General features: G+C 51.8%; 1 protein-coding gene across 1 annotated transcript in view; it reads left to right on the top strand.

Moving 5' to 3' along the window:
* cep43 (centrosomal protein 43) overlaps window positions 1-25,646 on the top strand; it is a 33,321-nt gene that overhangs the window by 3,320 nt on the left and 4,355 nt on the right. The window contains exons 2-8 of the mRNA XM_030087366.1: window positions 13,664-13,717; window positions 13,838-13,892; window positions 14,008-14,096; window positions 14,208-14,402; window positions 24,264-24,290; window positions 25,391-25,447; window positions 25,588-25,640. Of these exons, the coding sequence (XP_029943226.1) occupies window positions 13,664-13,717; window positions 13,838-13,892; window positions 14,008-14,096; window positions 14,208-14,402; window positions 24,264-24,290; window positions 25,391-25,447; window positions 25,588-25,640 (530 nt within the window). The remainder of the gene's footprint in view (window positions 1-13,663; window positions 13,718-13,837; window positions 13,893-14,007; window positions 14,097-14,207; window positions 14,403-24,263; window positions 24,291-25,390; window positions 25,448-25,587; window positions 25,641-25,646) is intronic.

Below are 25,646 nucleotides of genomic sequence, written 5' to 3'. Positions count from 1 at the left end.
GACCAGTTGGTGGACCAGGGGGACCAGTTGATGGACCAGGGGGACCAGTTGGTGGACCAGGGGGACCAGTTGGTGGACCATGGGGACCAGTTGATGGACCATGGGGACCAGTTGGTGGACCACAGGGACCAGTTGGTGGACCAGGGGGACCAGTTGGTGGACCATGGGGACCAGTTGGTGGACCACAGGGACCAGTTGGTGGACCAGGGGGACCAGTTGGTGGACCATGGGGACCAGTTGATGGACCATGGGGACCAGTTGGTGGACCACAGGGACCAGTTGGTGGACCAGGGGGACCAGTTGGTGGACCACAGGGACCAGTTGGTGGACCACAGGGACCAGTTGGTGGACTACGGGGACCAGTTGGTGGACTACGGGGACCAGTTGGTGGACCATGGGGACCAGTTGGTGGACCATGGGGACCAGTTTGTGGACCATGGGGACCAGTTGGTGGACCACGGGGACCAGTTGGTGGACCATGGGGACCAGTTGGTGGACCAGGGGGACCAGTTGGTGGACCACGGGGACCAGTTGGTGGACCAGGGGGACCAGTTGGTGGACCAGTTGGTGGACCAGGGGGACCAGTTGGTGGACCACGGGGACCAGTTGGTGGACCAGGGGGACCAGTTGGTGGACCACGGGGACCAGTTGGTGGACCAGGGGGACCAGTTGGTGGACCAGTTGGTGGACCAGGGGGACCAGTTGGTGGACCACGGGGACCAGTTGGTGGACCAGGGGGACCAGTTGGTGGACCATGGGGACCAGTTGATGGACCACGGGGACCAGTTGGTGGACCATGGGGACCAGTTGGTGGACCATGGGGACCAGTTGGTGGACCAGGGGGACCAGTTGGTGGACCATGGGGACCAGTTGGTGGACCATGGGGACCAGTTGGTGGACCATGGGGACCAGTTGGTGGACCAGGGGGACCAGTTGGTGGACCATGGGGACCAGTTGGTGGACCATGGGGACCAGTTGGTGGACCAGGGGGACCAGTTGGTGGACCAGGGGGACCAGTTGGTGGACCATGGGGACCAGTTGGTGGACCACGGGGACCAGTTGGTGGACCACGGGGACCAGTTGGTGGACCATGGGGACCAGTTGGTGGACCAGGGGGACCAGTTGGTGGACCAGGGGGACCAGAATGTTCCCCTGCCGCTCTCCCCTGGTGTTCCCTCCACCTTCAAGCCTGCAGTCGTAGAACCAAAACTGAAGAACCTGAACTTGGACCAACATGACCTGAAGAACTCCAGGCCCAGATCTGAACCGCCTTTTCAGTCCAGAATGTGAGAGAGGGCGGCGACGACACAGCTGCAGTCTTTTTACAAAGGCGGGACGTCGACGCAGCGCTGGGCGGTATCGCCAAAAGTTACATCTCCGTTTTTTCTGCTTGAAATCCGATTAACGATTTTAATTTAGTTTTTTGTGTAAAAAAAATCACAATTAAACATTTTTCAAAAGGAGGATGTTTTATGGAGCGCCACACGTCGGCGTCCACCTGTGTCTTTACTGCGAGGTCATTTTAACAAGAACAGTCGCTGTGAGAGAAGCAGATGGAAGGAAAACTGGAGAAAAGATCGAGTTGTTAGAAAAGTCTCAGAGGTCAGATCTCGCTGGGCTCAGATCGCACTCGGATCAAAGCTCAGCACCGACAGGACGTCCAGTTTCATTTTCATTGTTGTCATGTTTGCGCTCTTTGTTCCACGCTGTGCCTCTTGGCCGCCTGTCGCTTTGAGTGTTTCTGATCATTCGGCCGCCGGTCGAGGCAGAGGATGAGGAACGGGCCTTTATTGGCTCGGTGCACAAGATGGCGCTCTACAACATCGGCTCGCCTGGTGTGCGGCTGACTGCTGCCGGTGGACTTCCGGGCGCGTTCTCTGGCGTTGTCGTCAGCTAGCGGTAGACGACGAGCCTTTTAACTTTCCAAAGACAGCGATTATTATATTATATATTAGTAGGGCGGGGCGATATGGCAACAAAAATGATCACCATTTTTTTTTTCACATCATTCAATCTCGATTAAAATCACGATATGCTATATTGTTTTTAAACCAGTTTTAAAGCATCTGCACTGAAAACTAGAACTATAGAATAGTTTAACATTTTATTAACAAACCAAGCAAATAGCAATGCAAATTAAATAATATAAACAGAAAGATATAAGAACAATCTCACTGAACAGTGCTGTAAATGGAAAAAAAATCTGGCACCAAGACAATAAAATCCTGCGATGCAGCGTTTTTTCAGTAAAAGAGAAGAACTGAACGATCGTTAGTTAAAGTGTGACAGTTTCCAGCCCTGAGGATTTTTGTTGCTATAAAAGATTAAAAAACTAAAGAAACCTCCTGGGGATAATGAAGGTGCTTCAGAATGGAAACATTATTTTCAAGTTGTGATGCTAAATATGCTGCTGCCATCATTAATGCTTCATCAAATGTACAACATTTAAATAATCTAGATTGGACAGATTAGATTTAAAATGTAACGGTGCAAAACTACAATAATATAAAAAAATAGACAAAATTAATCATTTCTCTCCTCTCAGAATGTTGCTCGTACGGTGCAGTGGCCTGAAAAGACGACGCTGGCTACGTTTACGTGCAATAAATGTTCGTGGTAAGATAAATATTCTGGTTTCTGAAACATTTGGAGTAACCCCAGGAGATCCTCAGTCAGACCGCGGCCACAGGCGACGCCATGACTGCATTTACACTTCATGCCACTAGGTGTGCCGTTTGCATGTTCAACCTTATTTTACACAGACACCACAGAAGAAGAACGGCTGCAGCGCTGCAGGCTCTCTGCATGTTGTTAGAAACAGAGCGTTAGCGGCAAGACGTGGTCACATGTTCAACGATGCGATGCAGCGTCATTTTCAGTAAGAGAGAAGAACTGAACCATCGTTAGCTAAACTGGATCACAAGTAGTTCCTGGACTGAAAAGACCAGATTCTTTGCGGATCGGTGAGCTAGCAGCGGTGAGCTAGCAGCGGTGTGCTAGCAGCGGTGTGCTAGCAGCGGTGAGCTAGCAGCGGTGAGCTAGCAGTGGCGTGCTAGCAGCGGTGAGCTAGCAGCGGCGTGCTAGCAGCAGTGAGCTAGCAGCAGTGAGCTAGCAGCAGTGAGCTAGCAGCGGTGTGTTAGCAGCGGTGTGCTAGCAGCGGTGTGCTAGCAGCGGTGAGCTAGCAGCGGTGTGCTAGCAGCGGTGTGCTAGCAGCGGTGAGCTAGCAGCGGTGTGCTAGCAGCGGTGAGCTAGCAGCGGTGAGCTAGCAGCGGTGAGCTAGCAGCAGTGAGCTAGCAGCGGTGTGGTAGCAGCGGTGTGCTAGCAGCGGTGTGCTAGCAGCGGTGAGCTAGCAGCGGTGTGCTAGCAGCGGTGTGCTAGCAGCGGTGAGCTAGCAGCGGTGAGCTAGCAGCAGTGAGCTAGCAGCGGTGAGCTAGCAGCGGTGTGCTAGCAGCGGTGTGCTAGCAGCGGTGAGCTAGCAGCGGTGTGCTAGCAGCAGTGAGCTAGCAGCGGTGAGCTAGCAGCGGTGAGCTAGCAGCGGTGCGGGTGGAGCAGCCTGTCCTGTCAGCAGCAGCCTCATCTTCAGAGGAAAACGCCGAGGCAGGGCTGACTTCCTCTGCTTCGCTGCTTTACGTTCAGCTCATCTCTGTTTACTTCTCAGACAACTTGCAGGCGGAAGTTGAGCAGGAAAAAGTCGACTGTGTCACGAACATTTCTGCCATGTCTGATCGAGTAAATGTGCTCACAGCTGATCACCGTGATCGACTGGAAATTAATCGCGATCACCAATCACGATCATATAATCGCCCAGGCCTATATATTAGTATTTCGCCAACAACTGCAGCTGTGGCCAGGGAGCTGCAAGAGCAGAACGAGTCCCAGAAAAGGCCGCCGCGACGGGAGTCGTCACGCTGCCGAACAGAGGGACTGCAGCTGGGACTCGGTCTGGGCTGGAGCGCTTTGCTGGATCAGACGAACAAATTGGCCTTTACACCAGGTTAGTGCCGTCGTTTATGGGCGATGTTGCAGACTTTATTGTTGTTCAGATATATTTTATCGGGACTCGAAGCCGTTGTTGTGCTCGTCATCAATGCTCATTTGTTTTCGGTTAAAATGTTGCCTGAGCAGGTTCTTTCTCTGATTCGGCGGAAATCATGTGGCCTACAGAACTGCCTACCGAGTTTATTTCTCAGATATTTGTATTTTCTTTGCCAGATTTGCCACACAGAAGCCCTTCCAGTGCTGTTGGAGGTTGGTGGAGCCTGCTGCCAACAGCAAGGTGACGGATGTGGACGCACCATCTGAAGTCATCAGCACGGGGCTTTCTGCTGACCACTGCTTGTAGATAACGCCTCATGCAAGGCTTTAATCTCAACGAACGGTGTATCGTTGACGTACTTAATAAGGCTGCAAGTAACGATTATTTTCATAATCGATTAATCGGACGATTGATTAAACGATTAATCGCTTAATCTGATAAATGACACTTTTTTTGCAATTACCTCCTAAGTTTAGCTTGAAGTTGTTTTAGGCATGTTCTCTGTGTTTTTCAACCTTTTCTGACCCAAGACACACTTTGTTCCATTCAGATTAACAGTAAAAAGTAATTCCAGTCAAAGTGTCTCTAATAGGAATCAAATAAACAGAGAGAAACTGTTTCTTCTCTCAGTGTGAAACCTGGGCCTTAGTGGATGAACTCAGAGTTGATGGCAGGAACGGAAAAAACATAAATACAGGTAACAACTCCTCAACAACTAACTCTCTGCTTTAGTTTTTTTAGCATTAGGCTTTAAAGATCATGTCAGAGAGATGTTGTTGAGAATGGGAGCAAGGACAACATGACCTGGACCTTCATTGTTACAGTTCGGATTGGATAAAAACCAAACAAAATAAATAAGAAAAATCTAAGCAAACCCTAAGTTGTGCTGTTAATTGAACCATGACGGTGCAGTGGAGAGACTCACCCAATATGGCGGCTAAGTTGTTCCAGCTCATGTTTCAGCCATGTCTAGCGCCACCTGTAGTTTGGATGTGTCACTAATTCTCTGGTCTCAAAGTGCAAGGCGATCAGCGGAGTCCTGCCATCTGCTGATATAGAAGACATGAGACTTCTGCCCATCGCTGACAGAACAGAAACGTCCCTGTCTTCAACACTGATTAGGTGAAACTGGATCATTTCTTGCATCAAACCTGACAGTATCTCGTGGTTGAAAAACATTGTTCTAAATAACAATGAAGACAAAATTAATAATTACTCCAAAATGTTTTATTAGTTTTCTAACTAAACTACACAAAAACTGTACTGTACTGTTTTAAGTACATAAATAAAACATAAATAAAAGGTTCTGAGTATCAAAAAAGAATCAAAAAAACAAAATCTGTCCACAAATCAAAGTCCTTTGCATTAAAAAAAAGTTATTGTGATTGTCATTCTCTCTCTCATTAGTGCAACGTGTCAGTGACTCATTTTCTGTAAACAAACATAACATTAAACATAAAATATTTTTCCTTTAAACCAAGGATGCAGCTGCAATAATAAAAAGGAAGTAAACTCAATGAAAAGGTGCAATAAAGGAACATCGTGTTGGTAATTTTACAGACACAATACAACTGCTGCACTTGGACAGCTGTCTTGAACCTGATGAGGCAGGCTGACCTCCTGGGACTGCACTGCTCTCCAGATCCACCTTCTATTCATGCACAGGAACGTGAGCATCTCCTCACGCTGTGGTGTGAGGCCGGCCCTCTTCTGAGAGCAGAGACTCCCTGCAGAGGAAAAGATTCGCTCTGCAGGAGTCCATGTTGCAGGAATACAGAGCACAGACTTTGCGACCTTTGACAGTGTGGGGAAGCTCTTCTCATTCCCCCCACCATGTGAGAGGGTCTTCCTTTTTGGCTGGAGGCGGCCCTGCAAAGTACCTCTGAACTTCATCCCTCACCTTTTGGACCATTTTGTCCTCCTGGGTTCCGCCTCGTCCTCCCGGTTCTGGCTGTCTGAGTCAGGAAGGAGCTCGTCCAGAGCAGAGTGTTCTGCTGAACACTGATTCCTGCTGCGTGGAGCCACCGCCATCGCTCTCCTTGGCTTTTATAGCAAGGACTTCAGCTGCCCCTGGCGCCTGCTGCCGTCTTCAGGTGTGGGAAACTTGAGCTTTAGAAATCGAGGGTCAAGTCGACTGCAATGAGAAGTGGGCTTTTCACTGGGCTCCCCCTGCTGATGCAGTACTGAACTGATCCCTCCATTTCTCTTCTACACCATGTTTTGCACTGGAAAGAAAGGCTTTCCCTGAACTGGTCTCAAAACTGCCTTGCTGCATGGACGGCTGCAGCCCTTCGACCACCTGTGGGAGACAGGAAGCAGTAGTGTACTCCTTCCTGTCCACTGACACAAACTGTAGCACAGTCAAACGGCTGCAACCCTCCACCACCTCTCCAAGCAGTGCCCACGGCTCTGCCTTCAAGTCCAAGTACTTTTTGCCTGTGCAGTTATTTCAGGGTCAGAGTTGCAGTAACTGGCCAGCGCTGCTCCAGGAGTCTCCATCATGTAAAAACTACTGTTCCATCTTGTACTTCCATCCTGGATCATGCTGTGTTCTGCTGAGTGCTTCTGCTTCTGCTTCTGCTTCGCCACTCATTTTGTGTGAGCCAGCTCACTCTTCTTGAAGTATTCCACGATGCTCCTTGAGGCACCGATAGCTCTGCTGATGTTTTCTTTGAGGGCATTATTGACGATGAGCTGGAGTGTGTGCCCATCCATGCTTTTGTTCCAGTCGTCGCATTGCTGCTACCATGTTAGCCCCGTGGTCGTGCGCTACTGCTTTTATTTTTGTCGGCGAGATGTTGAATTTTTCTACAACCTCCTCCAGCCGTGTCGCAGTGTTCTCAGCAGTACGCCTCTCCTCCAGATGCGAGGTAGCCGGGTTCAGGGTCTTCATTTGCCAATCGTCGGTCATGAAATGGCAGGAAAGCCCCAGGTATGCCTCTGTAGCACGACTGGTCCATCAGCAGTCAAGGCAAGGGAGCTACCGTCTTTAAGCATCTCCTTTACCTCAAACAGACATGACTACAGTTAACATTTTAGGAGAAGAGACCCAAACTTAAAAACTCTTTTAGATTAGAATAATTTCCTTAACTTATCAGCAATCTTATTTACTGTATTGTCAAATATACATCAGCTTCACTAAAATATTTAGCAGAAATATTTACCCTGAGTGAGTGAGTGAGTGAGTGAGTGAGTGAGTGAGAGAAAGAAGCAGGGATAGAGACTTACTTCAGATGTTTCACTGTATTTGTCCTCCATCAGTCTTGTGAAGTGTGCTCTTCAGATGTATTCAGGGTTGAAGGTGTGACTCGTCTCTTGAAAGCCTTCACCATCAACTATGGAGATGGGCCTCATGTCTTTAATGATCACATTCAAAGTGACAGGGTGAGGGCAGCTGCTTGTTGTGGAGAACAAGTCTGCTTCTTTTGGATGTAGTCATCCGTGGCGCCTGTGGTCTTCTGCCTGCAAAACATTGGATTGAAAAAAACAAAATAAATGACAAATAACTAAAAAATGGAATTTGTGCTAACCTATAGTGAAGCTGACCTCGTAACTGGTCTACTAATAATTCAGAGTGATAAATTGACAAAATAAAGCAAGTGTTTCCATCAGAATGCATTTGTTGTACTAATTTTCTCTTCACCAAGCCCGTAATATCAATAATTCTTATCGCTCCCTCCGAACGGAAGATGTTTGAAAATCGTGGGAGTTGAGTAGAGACGGGTCCAGTCTAATACACGCTCATACAGTATGTAAAAATACAGCCGCATACACCCCCCCCATCACAGACCAGAGTGAGGCTTTTTCAGCGTTCATGTGGTCAAAACAGAGAACACGGCGGCGATAAGAGACCGCGGTGACGACAATGACATGTTAAAGCCAACAGAGACAACAGTGTGCTTTCACCAACATCAAGTTCAACCAGTTCCCTTACCGAGGGGAGTCTGGATCGGCCTGGAGGACTCCCACGTGTCTTCTCTTCAGATGCATCGCGGTCCTGCTCCCGCGCCAAGCAAAATCCATTTTGCAAATATTGCGTGTGACTCTTTTCTTTACTTTACCGAGAGTGAAACGCTCCCATGTTTTTGATCTTTTCGGACGATCGCAAGCCTGAGACGAACTGGATGCAGCCGTCTCTGCTGTGGTCGCCGCTGTGCCTGCGCAGTGAGTGCTCCTCGCCGCGCTAATGCGCCCACAACAAAGATGGCCGCGTGTGTGAGACGTTCCGTGTGGAAATTTCACCGGCGCTCTCTTCTCTGCAGCTTTTAAGCTACAACTAATATCCGAAAACACTCGCGATTAGTTGGCGATTAAAAATCAATAACTACATTCGTTGGCAACGAATTTAATTATCGATTTTTATCGATTTAATCAATTAGTTGTTGCAGCCCTAGTACTTAATATTCTCTGTACTGTAATTTTCAGATGAATCTGATTACAAGCTGCAACTGTTAAATTTGAGACAAAAATAAATTGTCTCTAAACTTCATCTAAATATGCAGCGAGCATCAAGTTTTAATGTTGCAACATGAGATACCACATGCATTTCTCTGATGTTATCCACATTTCAACTATATGTTTTCTTCTTTTAAAGAAACCTCCCCCCGTTGATGAGCTGTTCCTGTTTTTGATGTACGATTTGTTGCTGCAGTATAAAGGTTTGCAGTTCCACAGCTCATTTTGTACCATTTATGAATGTAAATGAAGTTTACAGTAACCGTCAGAAGACATACTGTTTATGAACTTTGAGTGCAGAACTCCTAACACATTTTCAACACGACATCTTGAATTACTACTGACCGTTTCTCAACAGGGATTGTCTCCTGACACAAGTGAGCTGTCACAGCACTCTTGTCTTTACTACTGACTGCTTTCTGAAATGTTAATGCTTTTCTACTGGTGCTGTATTACACAGGTTTTGTTTACTTGTGCTAGTAAAATACTTTGCAAAAGTACTACATGTTCCCTTATTCCTGTTCTGTGAAGGCTCCAACATTAATTTACCTGTTTGAAAAGTATGTCCTCCTCCCTCTAACAAATAGGAAATGACAGCAGAAACAAATGTATTGAAGTGAGGTTAGAATCAATGAAACAACGACATATTCGTAGTTTACATTCATAACAAACTCGACAGTCTGTCTGGTCGGTAGGAGCTCTGCACGGACCGGGCCATTCAGATCACCAAAGCTTCAGAAATCTTCCTCAAACCATAAGCTATAGCGCAAGGATCAGTCCACGGCCAACTGTGCTTACAAAAATATGAGTTTATTTGCATGGGAACCATCGAGATGTTCAGAACACTCAAAACTGCTTCACGTTCAACAGAACAGACTGAGCTGAAATCATTCAGTTCATTTCATTCATTTTCCTTTGTTTGTTTCGGAGGGACACTGTGCACTAATAAACATTTTATATAAAAAATAAATGTAAATGCACCCGAGTCGGCCAAAAGGCTCGTGTACATCGGCTGTCCCCCCTGCCAGAACTAACAGGCCAGCGCCCGGCAGGCAAGAGATAAGAATTCTCCATACTATACAAATGCAAAGTGCAAAATACAGATCAACAACAAAAAGACAAATATACATAAAATAAACAGCTGTATACATACTATCTGACCCAGTCTCATACTCTAAACAGACGCTAAACATTAGGGATGAGACGAGATCTCGCGAGATCGAAATGCCGCGAGATTAAGTACGTTAAGTACGCGACCCGGCCCCGGATAAGCGGCTGAAAATGGATGGATGGATATAAAGGCAAAAACTCTTTATTAACTGGAATATTGACGGATACATTACACGGCGCACAGCCATATAAACACGTGCAAAACCCTGAATATGCTCATATTCATATTTAAAAACCCGGTCGAAAAGGACATGAAATACTGTTCTGCCATGTTCTGTCCGCAAGGAGTCTTGGTCTTTTGAGTCCACAGACTACTGTGATCCAGTTTAATTGATACGACGTGAAGGAAATGTGCGGAAACGATGGTTCAGTTCTTCTCTTTATTGAAAAAACGGTGCATCGCATCAATGAACATTTTGCCACGGCTGCGGCGCCCTTCTTCCTCTGTGGTGTCTGTGTAAAATAAGGTTGAACATGCAAACAGCGCACCTAGTGGCATGAAGTGCAAATGCAGTCATGGCGTCGTCTGTGCGCCGCGGTTTGATGGGAATAGGGAACGAGGCGGCCGCCTCGGGCGCAGCGTAGAGCGGAGGGCGCCGTGGCCGGACAAGGGGCGCCCCGACCCGACGCTCCATGCTCCGACGCTGCATGTGAGCACCGCGCCGCCCCCCACACCTCAGCACCAACCCTAACCCCCCCCCCCCCCACGGTCTCGTGTCGTCTCGATCTCGTGGACTCAATCTCGCGAGACATCTCGTCTTGTGAAATTTGTGTCTCGTCCCACCCCTGCTAAACATATATATAAATAATTTACTCATTAATACACAAAATTTCTACGAAACAGTTCATTCACCTTGCAGTGAAACAGACTTCGACCACTGGACACTGGAAAGGCAACACAATATCAACACAACATTAGCAAGTACGGTACAGACTGCAACTTGAGGTAGGGACAGAAGTACCGTCACGAAAATAGGTCGTTGAAAAATATCTCAGGACGAGGCTGCAGCTGGCTAGCGGTTAGCGTGTTGACGCCTAGCTTCATAGTTGTCGATGTAATTTGACACGTAGAATTTGAATCCCTTCTCTTTTTGCAGCGGGGAGCTGATGATCAGGCTTGAATGAGGCGAAGAACATCACTAATAGTCTCCTTTGGCAGGTCCTGCAAACAGCGTGGTAAAACGGCGCCATGTTTGGCTTCGCTCTGGCCTGACGGCCAGCGGGCCGAAGTTCTGGAGTCGTATCTGCGAACCCGGAAGTGATTTTTCGCCGCTCCGTGCAACAAGCCAGTCCTATGAAGGACCGAGCATTCTCTGTGCCCGGCTGGGAACTCTTCTCATTTGTAAGAGAATGTTGACTGTAGTCTGTGCTACAGCACCGGTCCTCCTGCTGTGGCCACTGTGTGTATTACAGTCGCCCGGTCAAAATGGTGGAGGGACAGAAAACATGAAACTCCATGCTGAGATTTAATCTTTTTCACATCGATTGAAAAAGTAAAATCGAATTTATGGAATTAGTTCAATAAATGGCCCAGCTCTAGCTCTACGACACGCTTCAGTCAGGGTTTCGTACTCACCACTCCTCAGAGACGGCTCTACTGAAAGAGTCCAGACATCCAGATGTCTGCCACTCAGGGGGACGGACAGTGCTGGTCCTGGTGGACCTGTCCTCAGCCTTCGACACGGTGGACCACCAGACCCTGATAAACGGGCTGCAGGACCTGATTGGTCTGTCAGGTCCAGGATCCAGTGGTTCTCCTCCTACCTGGCTGGGAGGAGTTTTAGTGTCAGCCAATCACATCATGTCTGAGCCAGCCAGCCTGCAGGGCGGTGTGCCTCAGGGCTCAGTTGTAGGACCCCTCCTGTTCCTGCTGTATGTCCTTCCCCTGGGCCAGATGATCCAGCAGTTCAGGGTCCAGAACCTCCTGTATGCAGACGACCCTCAGCTGTTCAGGCCTTCAGGCCTCTGAAGCCACAAACCCAGCTCCTGATGGCCTGCTGGTCCTGAACCAGCAGCGGCTCCAACTAAGCCCAGGAAAAACAGAGAGCCTCGTCCTGGCCCCGGACAGACCAGCCCCGCCATCAAGCAGCACCTCGGTGACCTGAGCCCCTCAACCAAGACCGGTCTGAGGAACCTCGGGCTGGTCTTTGACAGCGTGGCTCTGGACCACCGCTCAGACAGCTGGACCTGTTTCTTCAGCATCGCTAAGCTCAGACCCATGGTGTCAAAAAACGAGCTGGAAATGATCATTCATGCGTTCATCTCCTCGCTGGGCGACTGCGACAGCCTGTTCACGGCCTCACCAGGAAGAGCTGCTGGTCTCCAGAACGTCCAGAACTCAGCTGCCGGGCTGCTGGCCAGCGCCACCTGGAGGTCCCACATCACACCTGTGTTAAAATCCCTCCACTGGTCCCTGTTCTGGTGCTGGTTCTGACCTTCTGACCCCGACATGGCCAGGCTCCCATCCACATCAGAGACCTGATCAACCCCTACAGCTCGGCCCGAAGCCCGAGGTCCGCTGACCAGAACCTGCCGAGAACCCCCGGACTCACTTTAAAACCAGGGGAGACCGCTGGTTCACGTCCACTGCGCCCCGCCTCTGGAACCGGCTCCCCCTAGACCCCCTAGACCTGCTCCCCCGAGACCAGCTCCCTGGACTCAGCGGAGGCTTGCAGAACCATCTGAACCGCCGTGTTCCAGGAGGCGTTCGGGCCTGACAGAACGCGTGGCGGGTCCAGACTCTGCTCGGTGTCGGAGCAGCTCCGACCTTTTGTTTCACCTTCTTCTTCTTCTGTTGTCGTCGCGCGGCTCTTTGTGACTCTGGTCTGTTTTACACTTTACTTTACTTTGCTGAGCTTTGGGGGACGCCTCGTCTCCGTCTCCCAGATGTGGACAGACTCTCGTCCACGTCTCAGACGCTACTTTAGGAAGCTGACGTTAGCAGCGGCTGGCCGCCATGACAGTGGGCGGGGCCTGGACTCATCGGCCACACCCCTCGTGGTTTTCCAGGCCCGCCCCCTGGCCGTCTCTTACTGTTTAGTGTCTGAATTCAATTCAATTCAATTCAGCTTTATTTATGAAGTGCCAATCACAACATGGTCGGTTCCAGACACTTTCATTATTGACTTTCGCAGAAGACCCTTCACAACCAGCTGTCATCAGTGGGGAGAACATCGAAGTGGTCCAGACCTATAAAGACCCGGGTCTGCACCTTGATCCTACCCTGGACTGGTCGATACAGGCTCGGCCCTGCACAGACAGGGCCTCAGCAGACCGTTTTCCCTGAGAAGGCTCAAGCCGTTTGAGGTTGACAGCGATGAGCTGTACACCTTCCATCAGTCTGTTGTAGCAAGTGCCGTCTTCTGGGGTGGCGACACGAGCGAGGGCGATGGAGGCCGGCTCGACCGGCTGGTTGGTGAAGGCGCCTCTGTGATGGGAGGACCGAGGACGGTGTGGCTGCTGCGTTGGAGCAAAGGACGAGGTCTTTAACGCCCTGCGTTCTGAGTCACTGCAGTCATGCTGTGGTTTCAGGCCGGAGCAGCAGACGGAGCAGCAGCTCCGGTCGGCTCACAGCAGGAGGTTCAGCAGACCGCTGGCCTGCTGCCGCGGCGCCGCTCAGCCAGCACGGCGCCGCTCAGCCAGCACGGCGCCGCTCAGCCAGCACGGCGCCGCTCAGCCTGCATGGCGCCGCTCAGCCTGCTCTCTGTGCTCTTTCTTTGGCACTTTTACTTCTATTTATTACTGTGTACAAGTACTTTTAATGTCTGGATTCGTCGTATCTTTTTATCTTTACCTATTCATTCATTTATTTTTCTTGTGTGTTTTTGTTGAATGTCTGTTTTTTTCTGCTGCCTGGTCTCCTGAGTTTCTCCTACGGGGTCAATAAGGTTCTGTCTTCATCACCATCATTTTACAGAGAAACCCAGCAGATCAACATGAGCAAGAATAAACCCAAGGGGTGTGTGTGTGTGTGTGTGTGTGTGTGTGTGTGTGCGCCTGCAGGCAGAGATGAGGGCAGCAGTGTTCCTGGCGATGGAGGAGCAGGACCGTCTGCAGGTAGGATGGAGGCTCAGCTCACTTCTGACAAATCATCTTCTGCAAATGATGTGTGTGTGTTTGTGTGTGTGTGTTTGTGTGTGTGTGTGTGTGTGTGTGTGTGTGTGTGTGTGATTTCAGAGCAAAACGCCTCTGATCAATGAAAACCTGAGGAAGAGTCTCAGCAGTCGGGACGGTGAGTCTGTCCTCCACCTGCTGCTGGTCCGCCTGATGACTCACACCTGTGTGTGTGTGTGTGTGTGTGTGTGTGTGTGTGTGTGTGTGTGTGTGTGTGTGTGTGTGTGTGTCAGGCCGCCTCGTTGCCAGTCTGGTCCTGGACTTCCTCCGGGTCTTCAGTCTGGACTTCACTCTCTCCGTCTTCCAGCCTGAGATCAATGCAGTGAGTGAGCCTGACGCTGAAGTGTCCCACAGTCAGTGAACATATCGTCCACCATGGGGACCAGCTGGTCTCTGTCTTCTCATCTGGTCTCTGTGTCCTGTGTGTCCACAGCTGAACGGTCTGGACAGCAGAGACCTGGTCTGCAAAGACCTCAGTCTGTCTGAGTCTGAGACCAACAAGAACTGTCCTCTGCTGCTGGAGCTGGTCAGGAGGGGACATTACAGGGACGGACCAGCAGGAGGGGACGGACCAGCAGGAGGGGACGGACCAGCAGAAGGGGACAGACCAGCAAGAGGGGACAAAGAGGTAAGGCTCACCTATTACCATCAGTACCTGGATCCTCCCACCATGTCCCCATACTGAATCCCCGACCCGGGTCCTGGTGGTCCTGATGGTCCCGGACCTGCTGACCTGTACGCATCTTGAGTAGCAGGGATGCAGTTTGGCACCAGATTCCGCCGGAACGCTCCGCCTCGTTAAACAACGCAGAAAGCTGCACACGCCTGTGTGCCAGCAGGGGGCAGCAGTACTCATGTCTGTCTGCAGGGGGCAGCAGTACTCATGTCTGCCAGCAGGGGGCAGCAGTACTCATGTCTGCCAGCAGGGGGCAGCAGTACTCATGTCTGCCTGCAGGGGGCAGCAGTACTCATGTCTGCCAGCAGGGGGCAGCAGTACTCATGTCTGCCAGCAGGGGGCAGCAGTACTCATGTCTGCCAGCAGGGGGCAGCAGTACTCATGTCTGCCTGCAGGGGGCAGCAGTACTCATGTCTGCCAGCAGGGGGCAGCAGTACTCATGTCTGCCAGCAGGGGGCAGCAGTACTCATGTCTGCCAGCAGGGGGCAGCAGTACTCATGTCTGCCAGCAGGGGGCAGCAGTACTCATGTCTGCCAGCAGGGGGCAGCAGTACTCATGTCTGCCTGCAGGGGGGCAGCAGTACTCATGTCTGTCTGCAGGGGGCAGCAGTACTCATGTCTGTCTGCAGGGGGCAGCAGTACTCATGTCTGCCAGCAGGGGGCAGCAGTACTCATGTCTGTCTGCAGGGGGCAGCAGTACTCATGTCTGTCTGCAGGGGGCAGCAGTACTCATGTCTGCCTGCAGGGGGCAGCAGTACTCATGTCTGCCTGCAGGGGGCAGCAGTACTCATGTCTGTCTGCAGGGGGCAGCAGTACTCATGTCTGCCTGCAGGGGGCAGCAGTACTCATGTCTGCCTGCAGGGGGCAGCAGTACTCATGTCTGCCAGCAGGGGGCAGCAGTACTCATGTCTGCCTGCAGGGGGCAGCAGTACTCATGTCTGCCAGCAGGGGGCAGCAGTACTCATGTCTGTCTGCAGGGGGCAGCAGTACTCATGTCTGTCTGCAGGGGGCAGCAGTACTCATGTCTGCCTGCAGGGGGCAGCAGTACTCATGTCTGCCTGCAGGGGGCAGCAGTACTCATGTCTGCCAGCAGGGGGCAGCAGTACTCATGTCTGCCTGCAGGGGGCAGCAGTACTCATGTCTGCCAGCAGGGGGCAGCAGTACTCATGTCTGCCAGCAGGGGGCAGCAGTACTCATGTCTGCCAGCAGGGGGCAGCAGTACTCATGTCTGTCTGCAGGGGGCAGCAGTACTCATGTCTGTCAGCAGGGGGCAGCAGTACTCATGTCTGTCTGCAGGGGGCAGCAGTACTCATGTCTGCCAGCAGGGGGCAGCAGTACTCATGTCTGCCAGCAGGGGGCAGCAGTACTCATGTCTGTCAGCAGGGGGCAGCAGTACTCATGTCTGTCAGCAGGGGGCAGCAGTACTCATGTCTGTCTGCAGGGGGCAGCAGTACTCATGTCTGCCAGCAGGGGCAGCAGTACTCATGTCTGTCAGCAGGGGGCAGCAGTACTCATGTCTGTCAGCAGGGGGCAGCAGTACTCATGTCTGCCTGCAGGGGGCAGCAGTACTCATGTCTGCCAGCAGGGGGCAGCAGTACTCATGTCTGTCTGCAGGGGGCAGCAGTACTCATGTCTGCCAGCAGGGGGCAGCAGTACTCATGTCTGCCAGCAGGGGGCAGCAGTACTCATGTCTGTCTGCAGGGGGCAGCAGTACTCATGTCTGTCAGCAGGGGGCAGCAGTACTCATGTCTGTCTGCAGGGGGCAGCAGTACTCATGTCTGCCAGCAGGGGGCAGCAGTACTCATGTCTGCCAGCAGGGGGCAGCAGTACTCATGTCTGTCAGCAGGGGGCAGCAGTACTCATGTCTGTCAGCAGGGGGCAGCAGTACTCATGTCTGTCAGCAGGGGGCAGCAGTACTCATGTCTGCCAGCAGGGGGCAGCAGTACTCATGTCTGTCAGCAGGGGGCAGCAGTACTCATGTCTGTCAGCAGGGGGCAGCAGTACTCATGTCTGCCTGCAGGGGGCAGCAGTACTCATGTCTGCCAGCAGGGGGCAGCAGTACTCATGTCTGCCAGCAGGGGGCAGCAGCAGCAGCAGTGGAGCCGTTTCAGCCAATCATGATAGAGAGGCGGAGAATAAGTCTGCTGAACTACAGCGTCGGCACCTTATTTTGTGTGTGTGTGTGTGTGTGTGTGTGTGTGAGAGTGTGTGAGTGAGTGAGTGAGTGAGTGAGTGAGTGAGTACTCAAATTCACCAAGGTTGGCAGGTCTGTGGTCCCGATGGTCCCGATGGTCCAGATGGTCCAGATGGTCTTTCTAGTCTTGATGGTCCTATTGGACCTGTTGGTTCTGTTGGACCTGCTTGTCCTGTTGCTTGTGTTGGTTCTGGTGTTCTGGTGGTTCTGGTGCTGTTGGGCCTGGTGGTTCTGGTGGTTCTGGTGCTGTTGGGCCTGGTGGTTCTGGTGCTGTTGGGCCTGGTGGTTCTGGTGGTTCTGGTGTTCTGGTGCTGTTGGGCCTGGTGGTTCTGGTGGTTCTGGTGGTTCTGGTGTTCTGGTGCTGTTGGGCCTGGTGGTTCTGGTGGTTCTGGTGCTGTTGGGCCTGGTGGTTCTGGTGGTTCTGGTTCTGGTTCTGGTGCTCAGCCTGGTGTGGTGTGTGGCAGCATTCCTTCACCTGAGCGTCTCCAGAACGACTCGGTCTGAAAACGTTTCAACAAGCTCAGAAAATACCGTCAAGAACAGCGTGGAGCTGAGCAGCTGTTAGCCAGGGAGCGTCCTCAGACCCTGTGGGGGGAAGCAGGGACCTGGCTGTGATTGGCCGGCCCCCCCCCCCCCCCAGAGACCTGGCAGTGATTGGCCGGGCCCCCCCCCCCCCAGAGACCTGGCAGTGATTGGCCGGGCCCCCCCCCCCAGAGACCTGGCGGTGATTGGCTGGTCCCCCCCCCCCCCCCCAGAGACCTGGCGGTGATTGCCCCCCCCCCCCGGGTCTGTCCTGAAAACAGCGCCTGCAGGTTCTGCGGATCGACCCGACTGCATCTGAGAGGCCAGACCTGCTCCACGGCGCTCAGACGGCGCTCCAGGGCTCCAGGCCCGTTAAACCCTCGCTGGCGTTAGCAACGCCGCCCTGAGGGGCTCGCCACGGCGGAACCGACAAGACGGACGCCTTCGTCTGACGAGCGGAGAGAAAGGAAACAGCAGTGGGACGCCAGACCAGAGGTGGACCGAGAGTGGATTTTTAAAGGCCGATATAATAACGATAGTTTGGAGCAGGAAAAAGCCGACAGCCGATTAATTGGCCGATAGCCCCCCAGGAAAAATTCAACACTGTTGGAAATGAACACTCTGACTTTATTAGCACTACTGAACATTATCCAAATGTATGAAATTGCAAAGAAAACATAAAAATCAATATATGTAATTGAAACTTATGTGTATTCAGTATCTATTAAAACTGACATGGATCATTTTGTTAGACTTTAATGTGGGGGGGGGGGGGGGGGGGGGGGGGGGGGGGTCACATTTAGTGAGTGATGCTACTGTACGCCATCAAAAATAATAACACTGGTTAAACCAGGCATCTGGACTGAAGGGATCTGAACTGATTTCTCATCCTCCCATAAGCTGCAGCCTTTATCCTGAACTTCTGTCTCATACACTCTGAACAGCTGTTCTTTATCGCTACGGAAGAACGGTTTGTTTTTTAATTCAGCTAAATGTTTTGAAAGAACAAATTCTGAATTCATTTCCAAACACAGCCTGTCTGACCCACAGCAGGAACCGGAAAGTTTCCAACAGCAAAGTCACTAGAACCTCCAGAATATCTGCGGGGGAAATCGAGGGGGGGGGGGGATTGGGGGGCTGGTTTGTCTCAAACAGCGGCTAAAATTGCCAAATTTTAAGATTCATGGCAAACTAAGCTGAGCTGCCTTCACAGAGAGCTTTCTTTCAGCGTGTTTTCACCGAGCTGCTAGCTGTTAGCTGAACAAGCAGTGTGGTTGTGTAAAACGTGGCTGTTATGCTAACATGATGCACGTTGTGCTTGTTGAACAGCTGGAGCTGATTTCCTCCACAGAGGAGGTGAAGATGTTGACTTTCAGCTTGTGAAGGTTTTAATACACTTAGTGATGCTAATGGTGTCTCCACGTCCCTCTCTCTCTCTGCTGCCGCTGCTGCTCACGCTCTGTGTCTCTCTCTCTCCCCCCCCCCCCCCCCCCCCCCCCCCTGTGATCAGACACAGGGAGCAGCAGGCGAGGGAAGGAGCAGTTCACGCTGCCACCGGCCGCTATCGGGTCATCTGCCGTTAATTCCGATAGTTTGTGAAACGTCCTATCGGCCGATCGATCGGCCAAACCGATGAATCGGCCGACCTCTAGCGTGAAGCAGGGCATTAACAGAAACGTCGACTCTCCAGGAAAACGTGAAGCGCAGCCCAGGAGTGTGAGGAAGACGAGCCAGAGGTCACAGGGTCACTGCACTGACTGTCATCCCACAATACCACTGCAATGAAGATTCATGATTTTTCCCTTTCTCTCCTTTCTCTTCAGAAGCTGGCGAGGTCTGTTCTTTGTTGTTGTTTCTTTTTTGTTTTTGCGAGTTGAAGTTGGTTTCTGATTGGTGTCTGTTTGCGGTTCTGGTTTTAAATTTCCATTTGCTCCTCGCTGAGGACTGTGGTCTCAGGAATGTTCTGTGGACCCGGCCAGCAAGACCAGTACTGGGTTACAGTTTGGACAGCACTGGGTTTTGATCATTTTGTTTTTCATTTCATTAAGACAACAAGCTTTTTTTTCCAATCGTGATGCGGACAGCATGGCGGCGTCTCGCCGCCGCCGCCTGAAGCTTTCATTGAACTTTGTGTTGTGCAGTTAGATTTCAAAGCCACTGGAGCCTCCGTCTATTCCGGGTTACATGTCAGGAGGACAGCTGACGCTGGCGTCTTGTTGGCGTCGTTGCTCCACCGCCGCACGCCGTTTCTCCCATCCTCCATGTGTGGGCTCGGCTGATCCACATCCTCCAGAAGCTTTTCCTGCTGCAGACCGTCTCCCTGCTCCTTTATGACAGGCTGTCTATAAAAAATGAAGCTCGTACATTTTCAATCTATTGTGGCGGCGGCAGGCGCCGCTGAGGGCCGCCATACTGTTATACTGTGTGTTTGGTGCTGCAAGGCATCATGGGACGGGATTGTTCGGGCTGTTTCATGCCGTATTTTGTGTTTAATTGTTTTAAAATGTACTTCGTTTTGTTCTAGATGTGTTCAGTAATTGTTTTTCTAGGTGTTGATGCCGTTTTTCTGGTCTTTTTATGTTAAGTTTCATTTACGTTCTGTTGGACCAGGAGTGAGAAGGTCGGCATGAGAGCGACCTGGCCGCTAGTGCCGCCGCCGCGGCTAGCACTGCCGCTGGTGCCGCCGCCGCGGCTAGCACTGCCGCTGGTGCCGCCGCCGCGGCTAGCACTGCCGCTGGTGCCGCCGCCTGCAGGGTCCGGCCTGTGATCATGTGCATCATGGTCACTGCAGATGTGCTCCTCATTATGACTTTGACAGAAGTTATGAAGAATGCTGCATGCCAAGACGATGTCACTGACAGAGAAGACGTCAGCCACGTCTTTTTAGAAGGCGTCTCCAACGTCCTTCAAACGTCAAAGCTCCACTCCTCGGTACGGCTTCATGAACCAGGGCAGCGGTGGATATGCGGCGTCTCCCAGAATGACAAGAGGCACATCGACATCTGGGATGGTTTCCTGCTCACCTGGCAGAAGCGTGGCGTTCTGTCCTCTCATACAGGGATGAGTTTGAGAGAAGGCGGGCATCATGAGCCCTCCCAGGCCAGCCGACGCCGACATCCCAGAACTCCATGTTGTGGTCCACAGCCCCCTGTAGGACCACAGAACAGAAGCCTTTGTGGTTGTAGTGATCAGCTGGGTTGTGAGAAGGTGCCAGAATGGGAATGTGGGTGCCATCAGCTGCTCCTGCACCCTGTGGAGACCCCATCTGTCATGAAGCGCCTGGAAACACGAAGCTGTTTCCACACATTCTGCATCTTTAGGTGTGTGTAGCTATTGTGGCTTCAGATTGTCACTGATAGCAGCAACAACCTGTGAGTGAATCCACAGTCCCACGCCGAACGGGCCAGAGATGGATGGGAGCTCAGGATTTGTTGCTCGCCTCCATAAAGCCCGCCCACGCAGCTCGGCTGGCACTGCGCCGCGCTGCCTCGTGTCCTGTCGAGTCAGCTCTGGATGCATTACGCCCAAGGCCTGCAAGGGGCGCTGTTTCCCATAAAACGTGTGAACTCCTTCATGCAGCTTTAATGAAACACACTGAAAGTGTCGTCTAATGGTGCGTTCACAGCGGACGCGTCGCTGACGCTCGGGACGCCTCGAAGCTGACGCTTGTGACGCTTCAAGCACGACGCTGACACCAGGTGGTCACGACGCTCGCGGCGCGCTGGAGGCCGATTTCTGTTTCCTGCTATGGCGGATCGCATCAGCAGAGCGGCTCGGCTTTATTTGTTAAATAAAGCTAGACCGTCGTCGGAAAAGTGGCTGTTGGCTGGTCTGCTCCTCTCTGCTCTGCCTGCAGCAGGGGGCGCTGCTGAGACTGACCGCTGTGAGCGCTTTGGGACGGGGGAGGGGCTCATGGACGACAGCAGCGAGACGTCCTGTCCCGTCTCCACAGCACCAGAGAAGGCTGCTAGGTTTGTCGCTAGTCGCTTTTGACAATAAAAAGTCTCCAAGAGGCTTTGGAAAGTCGCCAGATTTAGCGAGAAAGTGGTGAAGTTAGCAGCACCGTCCGGCCGCATCGGCGCCGGATCACTCGTAGTGACGTAGCAGCGAGGGATCGTCTCTGATTGGTTGACGCCCAGCGGCAGCGCGTCGAAAGTTCAGTTTTCCCAACTCTCAAAAAGCGACGCTCACGACGCTCCTGACGCCGGGGACGCGCGTCGTCGAAAAGCGACGCTCCTGACGCGCCGCCCCGCCCCCCGCCGCTCGTCCACATAGACTTTGCATCGAAAAGCGCCGCTCACGCCGCCCGCGACGCGTCCGGTGTGAACGCAGCATGAGGCTACGTTCACACTGCAGGGACCCACAGCCCATTGCTCTGCCCCTGTGCCACCTGGATCGGATCTTTTCATGACCGTCTGAACGACACAGATCCGATTTTTTCAAATGCGACCCAGGCCTCTTGGACATGTGGTCCTGAATCCGATGCGTATCGGATCTTTTGCCATGCGGCTTCAGTCTGAACGGCCGGGCTGCGTCTCTCTGGACGGACGTTGCTGCTGCCGCCCCACAAAACGCCACGGCCAAACACCTGGCTCTCTTCCTTCTCATTCGCTAAATTCTGCAGCGCCAGGACAACGGAGAGGAAAAAAATAATAACGCTCTCTCTCTCTCTCTCTCGCTCTCTCTCTCTCTCTCTCTCTCTCTCTCGCTCTCTCTCTCTCGCTCTCTGTCTCTCTCTCTCTCTCTCGCTCTCTCTCTCTCTCTCACACACACACACACAGAAGGAGCTGGGCGCAGCTGATTAGCAGCGCTGCGCTCCAACGATGGCTCAGTGTTTGTAAGAATGCTGTTTGATCAGTTCTTCAGTGAATCATCGACGCTTGAAAAGCTGCAGATTCTGTTTGTGAGTTCAGCAGACGCTGCAGCGCCGCTGCGAGACGTCCTCTGTCCTCTTCTGTCCATGCGGGACACTTCTGGGTGGGATTCCGTTCAGACGGGAGATCACATACAAGTCGCATTTTAATGTAAATGTGAACGAACTCGCAAAAAAATCGGATTTCACAAAAAGCAGTGGGAGTTGAGCGTTGGGCGCTGCAGTGTGAGCGCAGCCTCGGCGTCCTGGTGGAGACAGAGTTTATCCTGGACGAGACGTCCCACTGAGCTTCAGTCGTCAACAACAAAAATGTGGATTTCAAATCTTTTCTTCTCGGTGTTTTCATCTGATGAGTCCTGCTCTACGATTCTGTAACGTCCCAGAATTTGAATTCTTCACTTGGGGACCAAAAGCAGATATGAGATTAACATGTGATTAATTAGATCAATTAATTACCAATCCTGTAATTAATTAGATTAATTTTTTTTGATCGCATGACAGCACTGATTATATATATTTGGGAGATTCTCCAACTATTCGTGTCCCAGGCAGAAAGGACAAAAACCAAAACATGTTTGTCATTTTTCGTGACTGAAACAACTAGAAATATATGATACGTCTGTAGTTTTATTACAGCCGCCATCAGTTATGTTCGTATATGTTGTGGTGAAGTAGAACAAATCAAAATATTCCTGAAAATATGTGTTGGATTTTCTGAAAAATGTCACAACCAGATGTGGCTGAGGTGTGGAACGACTCGGAAACCCGCCGGTGTCGTGACTCGGCGCTTCTTCAGTAACCCGACACTGCAGCTCGTCTCACCGGACAGACAGGAAGCAGCCGCCGGACGGCGATGGCCGCTTCCTGTGAGGGGAAGACGAGAAGAGGTCGTTACTGTGTTGAATACAGATTTTTCAAGAACGGGAAATTGTGTTGTAGTTAAAGTCACACCTCACAATTGAAAGCTTATCTTTTCGTAAGTTTTATAGCACATACCTTTTCTCCGGAGTCGGTGGCTCGCAGGATTGCGTTTCGTCTCCTTTCCTGTCGACGGCGGTCAGAGTGCGGCCTGACCATAAAAGTCATGAGACGACGCCGGATCAGACTTCGGTGAATCTGTTGAAGCTGTCGCTGACGGTGATACAGAATAAACAACGATGGGATGGTGGGGAAACCGCCTCGTTTACGTTTCAAGACCGCGTTTTGCAGCAGGTGGACGTCGGACGCCCGGCCGGAACACGACCGATCGGTGTGAACGCAGCGCGCAGCGGATGACGACTCCACGTGGTTTCGTGGCGTCAGGTCCGTCGGCCCGTTTGCGTTGGTAGCAGTGAAACCAGAAGAGACGGAACCAAATGTAGACGGTCCAACAGACACGCTGTAGTGCGGACCGCGGTCCGGACTTCCGGTGTGAAAACACCGTTATTGGCGGATAAGTCGACTTGGAAAAAGACTGGAGCCGTGACGGCCCTGGAGTGGAGCAGGACAGGAAGACGGTGTTTGAATGGAGTCCTGTTGGTTCTGCTTGGTCAAACACAGGTTCCCCCGTCTGGCCCGGGACTCGTTCTGAGGACAGAACACCAGCCCTTCTGGGTCAGATCCTCCAGTTCCATGTTTCCCATCGCGGCTCTCAGAAGGCTGCTCTGACCACGCGCTGGCGTCCATGCTAACTGGCGCTGCCGCGGCTCGGCGGGCTCGCCACGGCGCCCCCCCCTGGCCTGGGGTGAAGGAGCGGCCTCGCCGTCTCCTGAGCTCCTCTGACTCCGGAGAAACGAAGTGTCCTCCGTCTGCGACCCGTCCTCCGAGACGCCGTCAGCGGCAGACGGGCCGCGGCTGTAGGCTCAGGGATGGAAACACACCTGACCTCCGACCCCTGTGTGTTCACGTATCCACCATCAGGCGGCGCCGTCGCGCCTTCAGCCGTGTCGCCAGACGCCACTAACGCTGCAGAGGCGCCTCTGGTGTCCCCGTCCAGAGGGACCCAAAACTGGTTTCCAGTGAAGAACCCAGCGACGCTCCACCGGGCCGGACAGCTCTGAGGGGGGCCGGGAGCCGGGGTCCGGGGGTTCTGGGGTACTGGTGGTTCTGGGGGTTCTGTTGGTTCTGGGGGTTCTGGTTCTAGTGGTTCTGAGGGTTGTGGGGGTTCTGGTTCTAGTGGTTCTGGTTCTAGTGGTTCTGGTTCTGGTTTGATCAGTGAAATACATTGTTTCCTTCTGTTTGAACAGGACAGCAACAAAGGAACCGTCCCACAGGTCTGTCTGTCCTCAACATGTCTCTGTCCTCAACATGTCTCTGTCTGTCTGTCCTCAACATGTCTCTGTCTTACCTCAACATGTCTCTGTCTGTCTTTCCTCAACATGTCTCTGTCTGTCTTTCCTCAACATGTCTCTGTCTGTCTGTCCTCAACATGTCTCTGTCCTGAACATGTCTCTGTCTGTCTGTCCTCAACATGTCTCTGTCTGTCTTTCCTCAACATGTCTCTGTCTGTCTTTCCTCAACATGTCTCTGTCTGTCTGTCCTCAACATGTCTCTGTCTTACCTCAACATGTCTCTGTCTGTCCTCAACATGTCTCTGTCTTACCTCAACATGTCCCTGTCTGTCCTCAACATGTCTCTGTCTGTCTGTCCTCAACATGTCTCTGTCTTACCTCAACATGTCTCTGTCTGTCCTCAACATGTCTCTGTCTGTCTTTCCTCAACATGTCTCTGTCTGTCTGTCCTCAACATGTCTCTGTCCTGAACATGTCTCTGTCTGTCTGTCCTCAACATGTCTCTGTCTGTCTTTCCTCAACATGTCTCTGTCTGTCTTTCCTCAACATGTCTCTGTCTGTCTGTCCTCAACATGTCTCTGTCTTACCTCAACATGTCTCTGTCTGTCCTCAACATGTCTCTGTCTTACCTCAACATGTCCCTGTCTGTCCTCAACATGTCTCTGTCTGTCCTCAACATGTCTCTGTCTGTCCTGAACATGTCTCTGTCTGTCTGTCCTCAACATGTCTCTGTCTGTCCTCAACATGTCTCTGTCTGTCCTGAACATGTCTCTGTCTGTCTGTCCTCAACATGTCTCTGTCTGTCTTTCCTCAACATGTCTCTGTCTGTCTGTCCTCAACATGTCTCTGTCTTACCTCAACATGTCTCTGTCTGTCCTCAACATGTCTCTGTCTGTCTGTCCTCAACATGTCTCTGTCTGTCTTTCCTCAACATGTCTCTATCTGTCTGTCCTCAACATGTCTCTGTCTTACCTCAACATGTCTCTGTCTGTCCTCAACATGTCTCTGTCTTACCTCAACATGTCTCTGTCTGTCCTCAACATGTCTCTGTCTGTCCTCAACATGTCTCTGTCTGTCCCCAGGACGTCTCTCAGAGACAGATCTCTCAGGCTCGCAGCAAGTTTGACCTGTATGACGAGGTCAGTGGGTCCAGAGGACTGGAACCAGGACCAGGACCAGGACCAGGACCTCCCCTCCTCGTCCTGATGTGTGTGTGTGTGTGTGTGTGTGTGTGTGTGTGTGTGTGTGTGTGTGTGTGTGTGTGTGTGTGTGTTTTCAGGGCCTCATTGGTTCCATAAACAAAGAAGACGTGAAGAAAGTTTTTGCTGATTTGTTTCC

This window comes from Salarias fasciatus, unplaced genomic scaffold, assembly GCF_902148845.1.
Source record: "Salarias fasciatus unplaced genomic scaffold, fSalaFa1.1, whole genome shotgun sequence".
In the NCBI taxonomy this organism is placed as follows: Eukaryota; Metazoa; Chordata; class Actinopteri; order Blenniiformes; family Blenniidae; genus Salarias; species Salarias fasciatus.
Note: the sequence above shows the minus strand (reverse complement) of the source record. Positions and strands in the feature narration are given on the sequence as shown.